Source organism: Heterodontus francisci, chromosome 17 (assembly GCF_036365525.1).
Source record: "Heterodontus francisci isolate sHetFra1 chromosome 17, sHetFra1.hap1, whole genome shotgun sequence".
NCBI lineage: Eukaryota > Metazoa > Chordata > Chondrichthyes > Heterodontiformes > Heterodontidae > Heterodontus > Heterodontus francisci.
In genome coordinates this window covers 76102777-76115505 of record NC_090387.1, presented here as the reverse complement: position 1 = coordinate 76115505, position 12729 = coordinate 76102777, and the positions used below count along the sequence as shown (strand labels likewise).

At 41.9% G+C, this 12729-nt stretch overlaps 2 protein-coding genes across 3 annotated transcripts in view; one reads left to right on the top strand and one right to left on the bottom strand.

Annotated features, from left to right (window-relative positions):
- LOC137379078 (tyrosine-protein phosphatase non-receptor type substrate 1-like) overlaps positions 1-12088 on the top strand; it is a 154677-nt gene extending 142589 nt beyond the window's left edge. For both annotated transcript variants that reach the window (XM_068049720.1, XM_068049722.1), the window contains one exon: positions 6410-12088. In XM_068049720.1, coding sequence (XP_067905821.1) covers positions 6410-6547 — 138 coding nt within the window. In that variant the 3' untranslated portion in view covers positions 6548-12088. The remainder of the gene's footprint in view (positions 1-6409) is intronic.
- Positions 10107-12729, bottom strand: part of nudt21 (nudix hydrolase 21) — a 32314-nt gene continuing 29691 nt past the window's right edge. The window contains exon 7 of the mRNA XM_068049723.1: positions 10107-10418. Within this exon, the coding sequence (XP_067905824.1) occupies positions 10397-10418 (22 nt within the window). The 3' untranslated portion in view covers positions 10107-10396. The remainder of the gene's footprint in view (positions 10419-12729) is intronic.

Here is a 12729-nt window from a genome sequence, read left to right as displayed (position 1 = left end):
TGGTTGAGTACAATTCTGCTGCTGCTGATGGCCCACAGCGCCTCCTGGGTGCCCAGTTTTGCATTGCTCGATCTGTTTGAAATCTATCCCATTTAGCACGGTGGTAGTGCCACACAACACGAAGGAGGGTATTCTCAATGTAAAGGCAGGACTTTGGCTCCACAACGACTGTACGGTGGTCACTCCTACCAATACTGTCATGGACAGATGCAACTGCGGCAGGCAGATTGATGAGGAAGAGGTCAAGTATGTTTTCGCCTCTTGTTGTTCCCTCACCACCTGCTGCTTACCCATTCTAGCAAATATGTCCTCTAGGACTCGGCCAGCTCGGTCAGTAGTGGTGCAACCAAGCCTCTCTTGGTGATGGACATTGACGTTCCTCACCCAGAGTATATTCTGTGCCCTTGCCAACCTCAGTGCTTCCTCCAAGTGTTGTTTATCATGGAGGAGTACTGACTCATCAGCTGAGGGAGGGCAGTAGGTGGTAATCAGCAGGAGGTTTCCTTGTTCATGTTTGACCTGCTGCCATGAGACTTCATGGGGTCCAGAGTCGATGTTGAGGACTCCCAGGGCAACTCCCTCCCGACTGTATACCACTGTGCTGCCACCTCTGCTGGGTTCTGTCCTGCCAGTGGGACAGGACATACCCGGGGATGGTGATGGCAGAGTCTGGGACATTGTCTGTCAGGTATGATTCCGTGAGTATGACTATGTCAGGCTGTTCCTTGACTAGTCTGTGGGACAGCTGTCCCAGCTTTGGCACAAGCCCCCAGATGTTAATAAGGAGGACTTTGCAGGGTCGACCAGGCTGGGTTTGCCATTGTCATTTCCAGTGCCTAGGTCGATGCCAGTTGGTCCATCTGGTTTCATTCCTTTTTATTGACTTCGTAGTGGTTTGATACAGCTGAGTAGCTTGCTAGGCCATTTCTGAGGGCATGTAAGAGTCAACCACATTGTTGTGGGTCTGGAGTCACATGTAGGCCAGACCAGGTAAGGACAGCAGATTTCCTTCCCTAAAGGACATTAGTGATCCAGATGGATTTTTACAACAATCAACAATGGTTTCTTGGCCATCATTAGACTAGCTTTTTTTAAATTCCAGATTTATTAATTGAATTCAAATTCCACCTTCTGCTGTGGTGGGATTTGAACCCATGTCCCCAGAGCAATACCCTGGGTCTCTGGATTACTAGTCCAGCGACAATACCACGACGCCACTGCCTCCCCACATTTACCAATAGCCCTACATTTTTTTCATTTCAAGTATATATATCCTTTTTGAAAGTTTCTACTGAATCTGCTTCCACCACCCTTTCAGGCAGTGCATTCCAGATCACAACAGCAGGCTGCATTAAAAATATCCTCATCTTCCCTGATTATTTGACAATTATTTTAAATCTCTGTCCCCTGGATACCGACCCAACCACCAGTGAAAACAGCTTCTCCTGATTTACTCTATCAAAACCTTTCATAATTCTGAACACCTGTGGAGCATCCATGATGCTGAGGACCTCATGGATAGCACATTTAGAGAGGTAGTCACATCGCAGGTAATGGCAGTACAGGCAGAAAAGTGATGGGTGACCACCAGGCGGAGTAATAGTTGCAGGTAGGTAGTACAGGAGTCCCCTGATTTGGCAGGGGGATGGGATACAGAGTTGAGGTACAGTAGTGGGTAATATAGAACTGAAAGTGAGTCTGCCTGGAAGGCAGAGCAAATATAGACCTGGTAAGGCACAAGGGAAAAATGCAAGGTTGGATTGCATCTATTTCAATGCAAGGAGTCTTACTAGTAAGGCAGATGAATTGAGGGTATTGATTAGCACATGGGATTATGATATTATTGCGATCACAGAGACATGGTTGAGGGAGGGATAGGACCAGCAGCTCAATATTCCAGGGTATAGAATCTTCAGGCGCGACAGGGGAGGGGATAAAAGAGGAGGTGGCATTGCACTGTTGATCAAGGAGTCAATTACTGCAGTAAGGAGGGATGACGTCTTAGAAGGTTCCTCAAATGAGGCCATATGCGTAGAACTTAAAACAAAAAGGGGGCAATCACTTGGCTGGGTGTCTACAACAGACCTCCAAATAGTAAGGAAGAGATAGAGGAGCAGATATGTAGGCAAATCTCAGAGAGGTGTAAAAATAATAGGGTAATAATAGTAGGGGATTTCAACTTCCCCAATATTAACTGGATAGTCTTAGTGCAAAAGGCTTAAAAGGGGCAGAATTCTTAAAATGCATACAGGAGAGCTTTTTGAGCCAGTACGTAGAAAGTCCTACAAGAGAAGGGGCAGTACTGGACCTAATCCTAGGGAATGAAGCCAGTCAAGTGGTAGAAGTGTCAGTGGGGGAGCATTTCGGGGATCGTGACCATTTAAGATTTAAGCTAGTTATGGAAAAGGGCAAAGATGGACCAGAAATAAACGTACTGAATTGGGGGAAGGCTGATTTCAATATGATAAAACAGCATCTGGCCAAAGTAGACTGGGAGCAGCGACTTGTAGCAAAGTCTACATCACATCAGTGGGAGCCATTCAAAGAGAAAATAGTGAGAGTTCAGAGCCAACATGTATCCGTTAAGGTGAAGGGTAGGACTAACAGGCCCAGGGAACCCTGGATGTCAAGGGATATAGAGAATTGGATCAGGAAAAAAAAGGAGACTTACGGCGGATCCCAAGCACTGAAAACAATGGAGGCATTCGAGGAGTATAGAAAGTGTAGGGTGGCACTTGAAAAAGTAATTAGGAGAGCGAAGAGGGGGCATGAAAAAACACTGGCGGGCAAGATAAAGGAAAATCCCAAGACGTTTTATAAGTATATTAAGGGTAAGAGGATAACCAGGGAAACAGTAGCGCCCATTAGGGACCAAAGTGGCAATCTTTGTGTGGAGCTGGAGGACATAGGTGAGGTTTTAAATGATTACTTTTCATCAGTGTTCACTATGGAGAAGGACAATGTAGGTGTAGAGATCAGGGAGGGGGATTGTGATATACTTGAACATATTAGCATTGAAAGGGAGGAAATATTAGCTGTTTTAGCGGGCTTAAAAGTGGATAAATCCTCAGGTCCAGATGAGATGTATCCCAGGCTGTTATGTGAGGCAAGGGAGGAGATAACAGGGGCTTTGACACAAATTTTCAAATCCTCTCTGGCCACAGGAGAGATACCAGAGGACTGGAAGACAGTGAATGTGGTACCATTATTCAAGAAGGGTAGTAGGGATAAACCAGGTAATTACAGGCCGGTGAGACTAACATCAGTGGTTGGGAAAATATTGGAAAAAGTCTGAGGGACAGGATTAATCTCCACTTGGAGAGGCAGGGATTAATCAGGGATGGTCAGCATGGCTTTGATAGCGGGAGATCATGTCTAACTAACTTGATTGAATTTTTTGATGAGGTGGCTAGATGTGTCGATGAGGGTAAAGCAGTTGATGTAGTATACATGGATTTCAGTAAGGCTTTTGATAAGGTCCCACATGGGAGATTGGTTAAGAAGGTAAGAGCCCATGGGATCCGGGGCAATTTGGCAAATTGGATCCAAAATTGGTTAAGTGGCAGGAGGCAGAGGGTAATGGTTGAGGGCTGTTTTTGCGATTGGAAGCCTATGACCAGTGGTGTACCACAGGGATCAGTGCTGGGACCCTTGCTGTTGGTAGTGTACATTAATGATTTAGATGTGAATATAGGAGGTATGATCAGTAAGTTCGCAGATGACACGAAAATTGGTGATGTTGTAAATAGTGAGGAGGAAATCCTTAGATTACAGGGAGATATAGATGGGCTGGTAAAATGGGCGGAGCAGTGGCAAATGGAATTTAATCCTGAAATGTGTGAGGTAATGCATTTTGGGAGGACTAACAAGGCAAGGGAATACACAATGGATGGTAGGACCCTAGGAAGTACAGAAAGTCAGAAGGACCTTGGTGTACTTGTCCAAAGATCACTGAAGACAGCAGTACAGGTAGATAAGGTGGTTATGAAAGCATATGGGATACTTGCCTTTATTAGTCGAGGCATAGAATATAAGAGCAGGGAGGTTATGATGGAGCCGTATAAAATACAAGTTAGGCCACAGCTGGAGTACTGTGTACAGTTCTGGTCACCACACTATAGGAAGGTTGTGATTGTACTGGAGAGGGTGCAAAGGAGATTCACCAGGATGTTGCCTGGGCTGGAGCATTTCGGCTATGAAGAGAGACTGAAAAGGCTAGGGTTATATTCCTTGGAGAAGAGAAGGCTGAGGGGGGACATGATTGAGGTGTACAAGATTATGAGGGGTATTGATAGGTTAGATAGGAAGAAACGTTTTCCCTTAGTGGAGGGGTCAATAACCAGGGGGCATAGATTTTGGGTAAGGGGCAGGAGGTTTAGGTGGGATTTGAGGAAACATTTTTTCACCAGAGGGTGGTTGGAATCTGGAACGCACTACCTGAAGAGGTGGTGGAGGCAGGAATCCTCACAACATTTAAGAAGTATTTAAATGAGTACTTGAAACGCCATAGCATACAGTGCTGCGGGTCAAGTGCAGGAATATGGGATTAGAACAGTTGGGTGCTGTATGGCCGGCGCAGACACGATGAGCCAAAGGGCCTGTTTCTGTGCTGTATAACTCTATGACTATGACTCTGTGACCTCTATTAAATCTCCCCTTAACGTTCTCTGCTCTAGAGAGAACAATCGTAGAATCTATAGTCTCCCCGACATAATTGAAGTCGCTCATTCCTGATACCATTTCAGTAAATTTCCTTTGCATGCTTTCGAAGGCCTTGACATCTTTCCTAAAGTGTGGTGCCCAGAATTGAACACAGTGCTCCAGCTGAGGCTTCACCAGTGATTTAGAAAGGTTTTGCTAAATTCCTTGTTTTTGAACTGTACATCTTGATTTTAAGGCCAAGATAAATATTTGTATTTACCATAACATATACTTCTGACAACTTCCTCTTTCATAATTCAAATTATTTTAAAAATCGGACATACCCAGTTGCTTAATTAAGACATTGTGCAGCACAACCAGACAGGTTAGGAAGGTGAGAGAAACGGAGGCAACGTTTCAGGACACTGATCTTTCATGAGAGGTCACAGACCTGAAAGGTTAACTCTGCTTCTCTCTCCACAGATGCTGCCAGATCTGCAGAGTATTTCCAGCACTTTCTGTTGATATTTCAGATATCTAGCAACCCCAGTATTTTGCTTTCAGATTCGGAAGGTCCCAGGTGCCGTCCCCGCCTCTGATCTGTAAGCTGGGACAGTGCTACCGGTAGATAATTGGTCTGAACCCTGAAACCCTGGGTTAGGCAGTTGCGGGGAGGGGGTGAATGGCTAGGGTCTCAGCGGCTGATTTCCGGCTCGGGATGGAAGTGGCTGGAAGTGGAACAAGGACAATTTCAGGCCTGCAAGGTCTTCCAATAAGCTGGGCTGACTGAGGATTAAGGTTTGAGCGCTCCGGATTTCTTATTTGGAACTATTCCTCACCCTATAGGTGAGATATTGAATAAAATGATTGTGAGTGGACAGAATGCAATTAAGCCCTAATTCTATCGGTTACTCTCTCCATATTACACTTTCAGACTCAGTTCCAATTGATGGTAGCTGGCTGCTGTATCAGATTCTCAGCTATCTGTACAACCTGTAAAAATAAGATAAGAAATACTAAGACCAAGTGAACAATTTGCCGCCTACGCTACTCTAAACTTGAGAGACGACAAAGGACCCCCCAAACGTAGACATGAGATAGACCACACCGTCTATCCCCAGGTAGGGCAAGAAATTGCCGCGAATGATATCCAAACCATTTCTACACAAAATCATCACTCTGTGATAGCAGGGGAAAGGCGGCTGAAAAATGTGACCTTGGAGCCTCATCCATGGGGTAAGGGTCATATTGGCTGTCGAGGCTCAAACAACAGGGCCGTCATTCCAAATACCATGAACAGACCAGTATGAAATTCATTTTTCTATTTTAATTGAAGTATCAATCTTCTCCCTTAAATGGGCTGCATCAGCAGGAGAACTAATTTTATAAAAGCAAAATACTGCCGATGCTGGAAATCTGAAAGAAAAACAGATAGTGCTGGAAATACTCAGCAGGTCTGGCAGCATCAATGGAGAGAGAAACAGAGTTAACGTTTCAGGTTGTGACCTTTCTTCAGAACTAATTTTATATGAAGGTTAAAGCGGAATACCAGTAAGATTTAGGGGAGGGTTTGGAATTGGAACAAAACATGAATCGTTTGCAGAGAAGGGAGAAACCGGAGAGAAATAAACCAAAACAAAATCCGGTTACAATCTGAAGTTGGTAATTGATGAGAAGAATTTTCACTACAGCCTTTTTCAAACCTCGATTACCTCAAGCAATGAGTGGGCAATAGATTAACGGGTGATACGAAATATTACTTTTACAGACTAAACAAAGAAGCGGTGAGAACCAGCTGACTTACGCCACTCTACAGCTTGCTGATTCCAAGAAAACATCAAAACCTAAACAAGACAAGAGCGCAGTGTATGCTGAAGTAAACTTCATAAAGAAAGAGAGAAGCTAAGAATCTAAACATAGTCCGAGGAACTGGGATGTCGGTCCAGGGTATTCGATTATACACCATTAAATGTGCGTCTGTCATTGTTTTCATTTATTGCAGCTGGAATAAGGACTAACGTTCTGGAACCTCACACGCATCTCGTGTGTTGGGAGGGGTTGGTGAAGTGTTGATTTTCACCTTCAATGATGAGGCAGTAAACTGGTGGAATGGGTCGTCGGCCCATTACAGAACCAGCCGAGAGCAGGGTTTGCAAAGCCAGATTTACGCAGGCGGCAGGTTGAAAACGTACTGCGATCCGTATGTTCTGGATTTCAAACATGCACAATGTTTTTGCCGCGACATCAACCAGTGGTCATCAAAAAATTGCCCTGGCAGCTTGTGATGGCTCTTAAAAATTAAGCTTGCATGGTCAAATCATAAGGAGTGGCTTGAAGTCTAAGAATCCAACATTTAAAAAACGACTATTGACTATTGTTTAACAAATTATAACTCATTCCTTGTAAATACTATCTGCATTGTGGTCCTCTCCGTTCCAGAAGGAGAGGGAAAGCTAATAAACCTATAACCCCACTATTATGATCAGGTGAGAAAGGTGGCTCGGGGTCCCTTTTAGCCTTCACCTAGTCTTATTGTAACAGGGTTTTGTTTCTAATCACACTATGTTTGAGCTGCCCTTTGGTGAATCCTTGTTCACTGTTTTCCAATTATCCGGCAAAGAAATGAGCAAAAACACGTTTTCTTACAGTGAAAACAGAATAGTGAAATTTATTAAAACTTAAACTCTAATCTCTAATTTGGTTAAGGCCTAGTTACCTACTGCACCCTATGGTAGCATGCATACACAATGCACACGTGCAAATAGACAGAAAAAAGAAAAATAGTGGAGAGTTTGAGGCAATCTCTGAAGAGAGGCTTTTTACTAAGAAAGGAGCTCACGGTAGGGTCCTTGATTGTAGGTAGTCTTGCTTTTCCTTAGAGTCCAGTATTCTTAAACCTGGTTTCTGTGGGAGACTTTTCCCTCTTTTACTTCATAGGTCTTCACTGGCTTCTGCAGCTGGTGAAAGCGTGATGACAGCAGACAGGACAGAGATGTTCTGAGCCCAGGAGCAAAGAGCTTTCTCAGTTTAAACACTCTGGCAAGTTTAAATTCAAAAAACTCCACCAGTTCTTCCTGTGCCTAAACTGCTCTGACCACATCAGTTTCTGTATTCATCCATCTTAACAGTTAACCAGGCATGCAAGCCCCTCCACCCTCAAAGTCTGGCAATCAGAAGTCCATTGTGGATTGAATGTGTCAGGAAGTGGCCCCTTTGTCCTTTTCCAGTGTGTTACAATGCAAATGTCTTTCCCGTCAAGGGCTTGGCTACTCCTTGTGATAGGCCCTCTTTTCTTCCCAGCAACAAGTTTAAGTTTTAATGTTCAAGTGGCAAAATATGTCTCTCATTCTTGGCAGGTGGGATTTACATGACATCGACAGCACACCAAATTGTTTAAACTACAGTAGGATCCAATTTTGACATAACCCAGTTTCAATAGAGGGTCAGACAAACTTACACACAGAAAAAAAAATCCTTTCTATCCTTAAGAGGAAAGCATAACTAAAATATACCACAGGCTAATCTAACATACCATTTAAAATAAAATCAAAAGCAATTAAAAATTAATAGAAACCCATACTTTTTCAAATCTTTACTACACACAGTAGTGAGTTCAGTACAGACAGCAACTATTAAAACACAGAAGCAACTTATTTCACATCACTCCAAGAGAAGCACAGCTCAATTGGAGTCAAACCTGAAGATCCAACAGGGTCAGACAGACAGCACAGCTAACATGGACTCTGACGGTGGTCCAAGCCTGTGTATTTTTCATTGTGGTGGTGTTGCAAAATGTGCCAGCTGGCTGAACCCAGCCTAGTTTAAGCAGAAACTGAAAATAGATAAAGGATACTAACAGAACAGGACACAACTCGAAGGTAGACCCATGGTTCCACCATTGTAAATCAGTTTATTTCTAGGTTAGCACGACCATGTCGAGAAAGGGAGTTTCAGGAACACAAATGCTCAGGAGAAAAGTCACAAGATCTATACCCAGGTTTTAATGCCCCCATGAAGAGAGGGGTTTAATCAGAGGTTTTTCAACAAATATTTGTACTTCGGCTCAAGAACTCATTTGGAAGAAAATAGTCAACTTTACTATATGAATAGGATATAAAGTCTGACCAACATTTACATAAACTGGTCAGCTGGTAGAGTATTCATATAGTGCAAGCTCAAGGCTATCAAACATTTTTGTACCATAGAGTGTAAGGAGCCATTTATCATATCTCATGGGTTGCCAAAGTTACAGTGAGAAACCAGTGATAGCATCATGGAATGCTTGGGACACCCTATTTAAGCCAAGTCCATTGCACTTAGGCAATACAAGTTCATTTTCTCCTCATCACTCAGCAGTGACAGACTCATTCACATCTTGCCACTAGACTATTTTACAGTTCTCTCCAGACACCGACTAGCTTTGGAAGGCAAAATACATTACTGTATAATTGCATGCAGCACAGACCCAGTATGAATTATACATGCCCACAGCAATCCAAGTAACAGCACTTCTAAAACCTGTACCCAGCATTTGCCACAGGTAACGTTCTAGCACATCCTACTGGTACAATGAAGTGCAACACTACAATGATCCTAACATTCCCATATTCTACCTCATCACATGGCTCTTGCTAAGAACTCTTCATTTTCGAGGCATTGAGATAGTGTGAAATAAATATCTAATCCTTCCATGTTGAAATATTCAGTGTAAATATTTAAAAGACATTTCCAAAATCAGAAGAACTTCAGAATTAGAACTAAAAACTGAAGTTAGAATGAACAATGGACCCACTACCAACTGAGTACACAAACCTAGACCCACTGGTGGTTCACTACCCTTCAAGACCAAGCTATGCTCATCTAGTGGAAGATTTTCATACCCCAGGTTAATCGTATAGCACAAGTGCAGTTCAAGTTGAACTTTTCCCCATTGTGGCTTGAAGAATTTCCACCCTTCCCCCCAAACTAGATACTTGAATATATTTTGACAAGTTCATGAAGATTTGTATACAGCCTTATGACTTTTCTGAAAATCAAATTACACACAAAACTGAAATTGCACCCAGCAGATACTGCAGCAAATTGGACAGGCCCATAAACTAACTGCAGTCAGATCATTTGCACACCTCAATGACATGGTATGAAGCATACAGCTAAAATAAAGTACGAGCATTTGCATAACAGGAAAGAATTAACATCTCAGCCAATAGTATAAGCCAAGGGTTCCAGAACTGATCATAAAACAGACCAAAACTGTATGAGGCTGCAGTTGGACTAGAAAACTACTGCCCCAAAAGAGCAGATTAAAAACTAAGTTTCTGCCATACAAACTGAAGCAGCAGAATTGGACGAGTGAATTTTTATCAATCCAACTAGGTTTTGAGAGCCACATCTAATTACAAAGTCAAAATGAACTGGGCGAAACAACAAAATGCATAGATTAAAACCCTCAGAAAATAAAAAGGTATCTTTGTCCATTTAATAAAGTAGAAAATGCAAACAATTACACGAGCAGAAGGAAACTTTTTTTTTTTAAAAAGCGCCAGTTCAGTTCCTTGGCTTCATCGTTGGTGTAGAGTTGAGTAGAATCCCAATTGAGCACCAGCAAAGTCAGGGCAGGTGCTGCAAAATGCCACCGGGTTTGGTTTGAAGAACTGATTAAAGTCTGTGGCTGATGGAAGCCACACCTAAAGATGTTCAGGAAAACTGGACCCATATGGCCACCATGATCTTGTATCAGAGATGTCCACTAACTTCAGTTATAAATAAAATTAAACCTAGAATTTAAAAAAGTTAGAGAATTTTAGTACACTGAAAAATGCAATATCTTAAATATATTAAACATGAACAATGCAATTAAACCTAAGGGTATTAAAAGGATAAAATCTTTTTTTTTTTAAACTGAATTAAATGAATTGGGTCTCAGGCTTGAGGTTGCCCAATTGTATGTACTGAAGCAGCCAACCTGACTTGAATTGGAACCCCCCCAGAGTCAATTGGTTTTAAAAGACAACTAATTTGTGGCACACAACAAATTAAAAGCCACAGCAAAACAAATCATGAAACAAAAAGGATAGTGTGGGCATGGACCCTTTCCTGGAGGTCTTCACCTCCCCCAGCTCATGCAAAAACTCCACCTCTTTATTGGGTGAGAATTTATTGAAAAAGTGGGATTGACAATCAGCGTGAAAATTGGCTAGAAATTTGTGGCAAGGAAGATATTGCTTGTATTGCGAATTGCTACAAGTTACTGGACAATTTGCACCACTGTCACTAGCTTCAGGAAAACCCTTTCTCTAGTTTCATGAAGTTTGCATATTAATTGCTCATTAAACTCACCAAAAAGTTAAATCTAATAATTGTTACTAATGCAAGTACCCTTTTAATGATGTGATAATTTTTAATGGCTGCCAATCAACCTCTAGCCCAGAAAGTAATTAAAGGCATGCAGTCTTGTTTCAAGTATTGAATTGAAGATTTTAAAACATCATTTTATTTTGTTTTCCATTTTCTTGTCTTTCAATCTAATCTTTCTTTCCCTTTCTGATGACATTTAATTCACTCATTAATTCACCCCCCTTTTCAGTTCTTTCTCTTTCTTAATCCTTCAATCTCAATGGTTAAGACACAGTTGGCTATGCTGTTTGCCAAAGTGTCAGAAACCTCGTTGCCCTTGTTCTGTTATGAGCTCACATCTCCAATTACAAGGCAAAAAAATAAATCAACTGAAGTGTACAGGAAAAGGTCTCACTAAAGCAGGCAGGCCACAAGATGCCTGCTTCAGCAAATCTTGCCCCTTGTGTCCACAGGAAGTGTCTGGGTGATCCAAGGTGGAAGGGACTATCCCAAATCAGAATGGCTCTTCATTTTTGCATAATTTCAAGTAATAAGGTCAAAATGGAAGTGGCTCTTCCTTAAGAAAGAAATGGAAGAGATGCACCCTCCATGAACCAAAACAAATGCGATAAAATAAATTTTGATGGCTGGGACAGCAATTTAAAAAATGTTAATCATTGCACCAATTTTTGTGATACGTAAATGAAAACAAGCAGGTGGGGAAAAAATTGCTAAAAGGAACTGTTCAAAACACCAGCTACAAGGATCTAAAGATTTAGTTGCTCACTTGCTTGTTACTTGACCACTTCAAAAATTAGCTATCAAAGGCCAGCTCACAGATTAAATATTGCATTGCTGACTGCTAGCTTAAGTTCTGATATCTTTAGCTCAGAGCCTGGAAGACAAAGTTCTCATTCCAAGCATGCCATTATATCGGTAAAGACTGCAGACTGTGTACCAAGAAAAGAAGGCTCCATCAATTCACCCAAAGCAAGGGTGACAAGCTGCTGTACATACAGCTTTTTGTAAAGGACATATTCACCCTTTTTTATTTACGTTGCCCATGTACCTTGTTTTATGTAAATCTGACTTGCAAATAAACCCAGAACAGCAATTTATAAAAGTGATCTGGCAGGATATATTCTGTCCTCAGAGCATTGACACAAGCACCCTACATATTCTCCAAGTTAGTTAGTTACTGGAATTAGATTTAATTCTTACTGTCTGTACAATATGTAGATTAATACATCATGGACTGGTCCAGAAAATATTCAAAGAGGCTAATGGTATCGTGGTCTTTATATCGAGACAACTAGAAAAACAAGGAGGCAGAAGTTATGCTCCAACTATATAAAGCTCTGGTTACACCACAATGTGGGCAGTGCTGAGCAGCTCCTCTTTTGAAGGGTATACTGGCCTTGGAGGGATTGCAGCATAGATTTCCCAAAACACCTGGACTCGAGCGGCTAAATTACACAAAATAGGTTTGTATTCCTGAAATTTGGACCAATAAGGGGTAATTTGATCAAAGATTGTGAGAAGAGTGTAACAAAGTTGAGAGAAAAACTATTTCCACTGGTTGTGGAGTCTGGGACAAGGGGGCATAGTCTAAAAATTAGAAGGCCTTTCAGGAGTGAAGTTAGGCAACACTTACACCCAAAAATAAAAAGGTGTTTGGAATTCTCTTCTGCAAACAGCAATTGATGCGAGATCAATTGTTAAATTTAGAATCGGAGACTGACAAGACTTTTG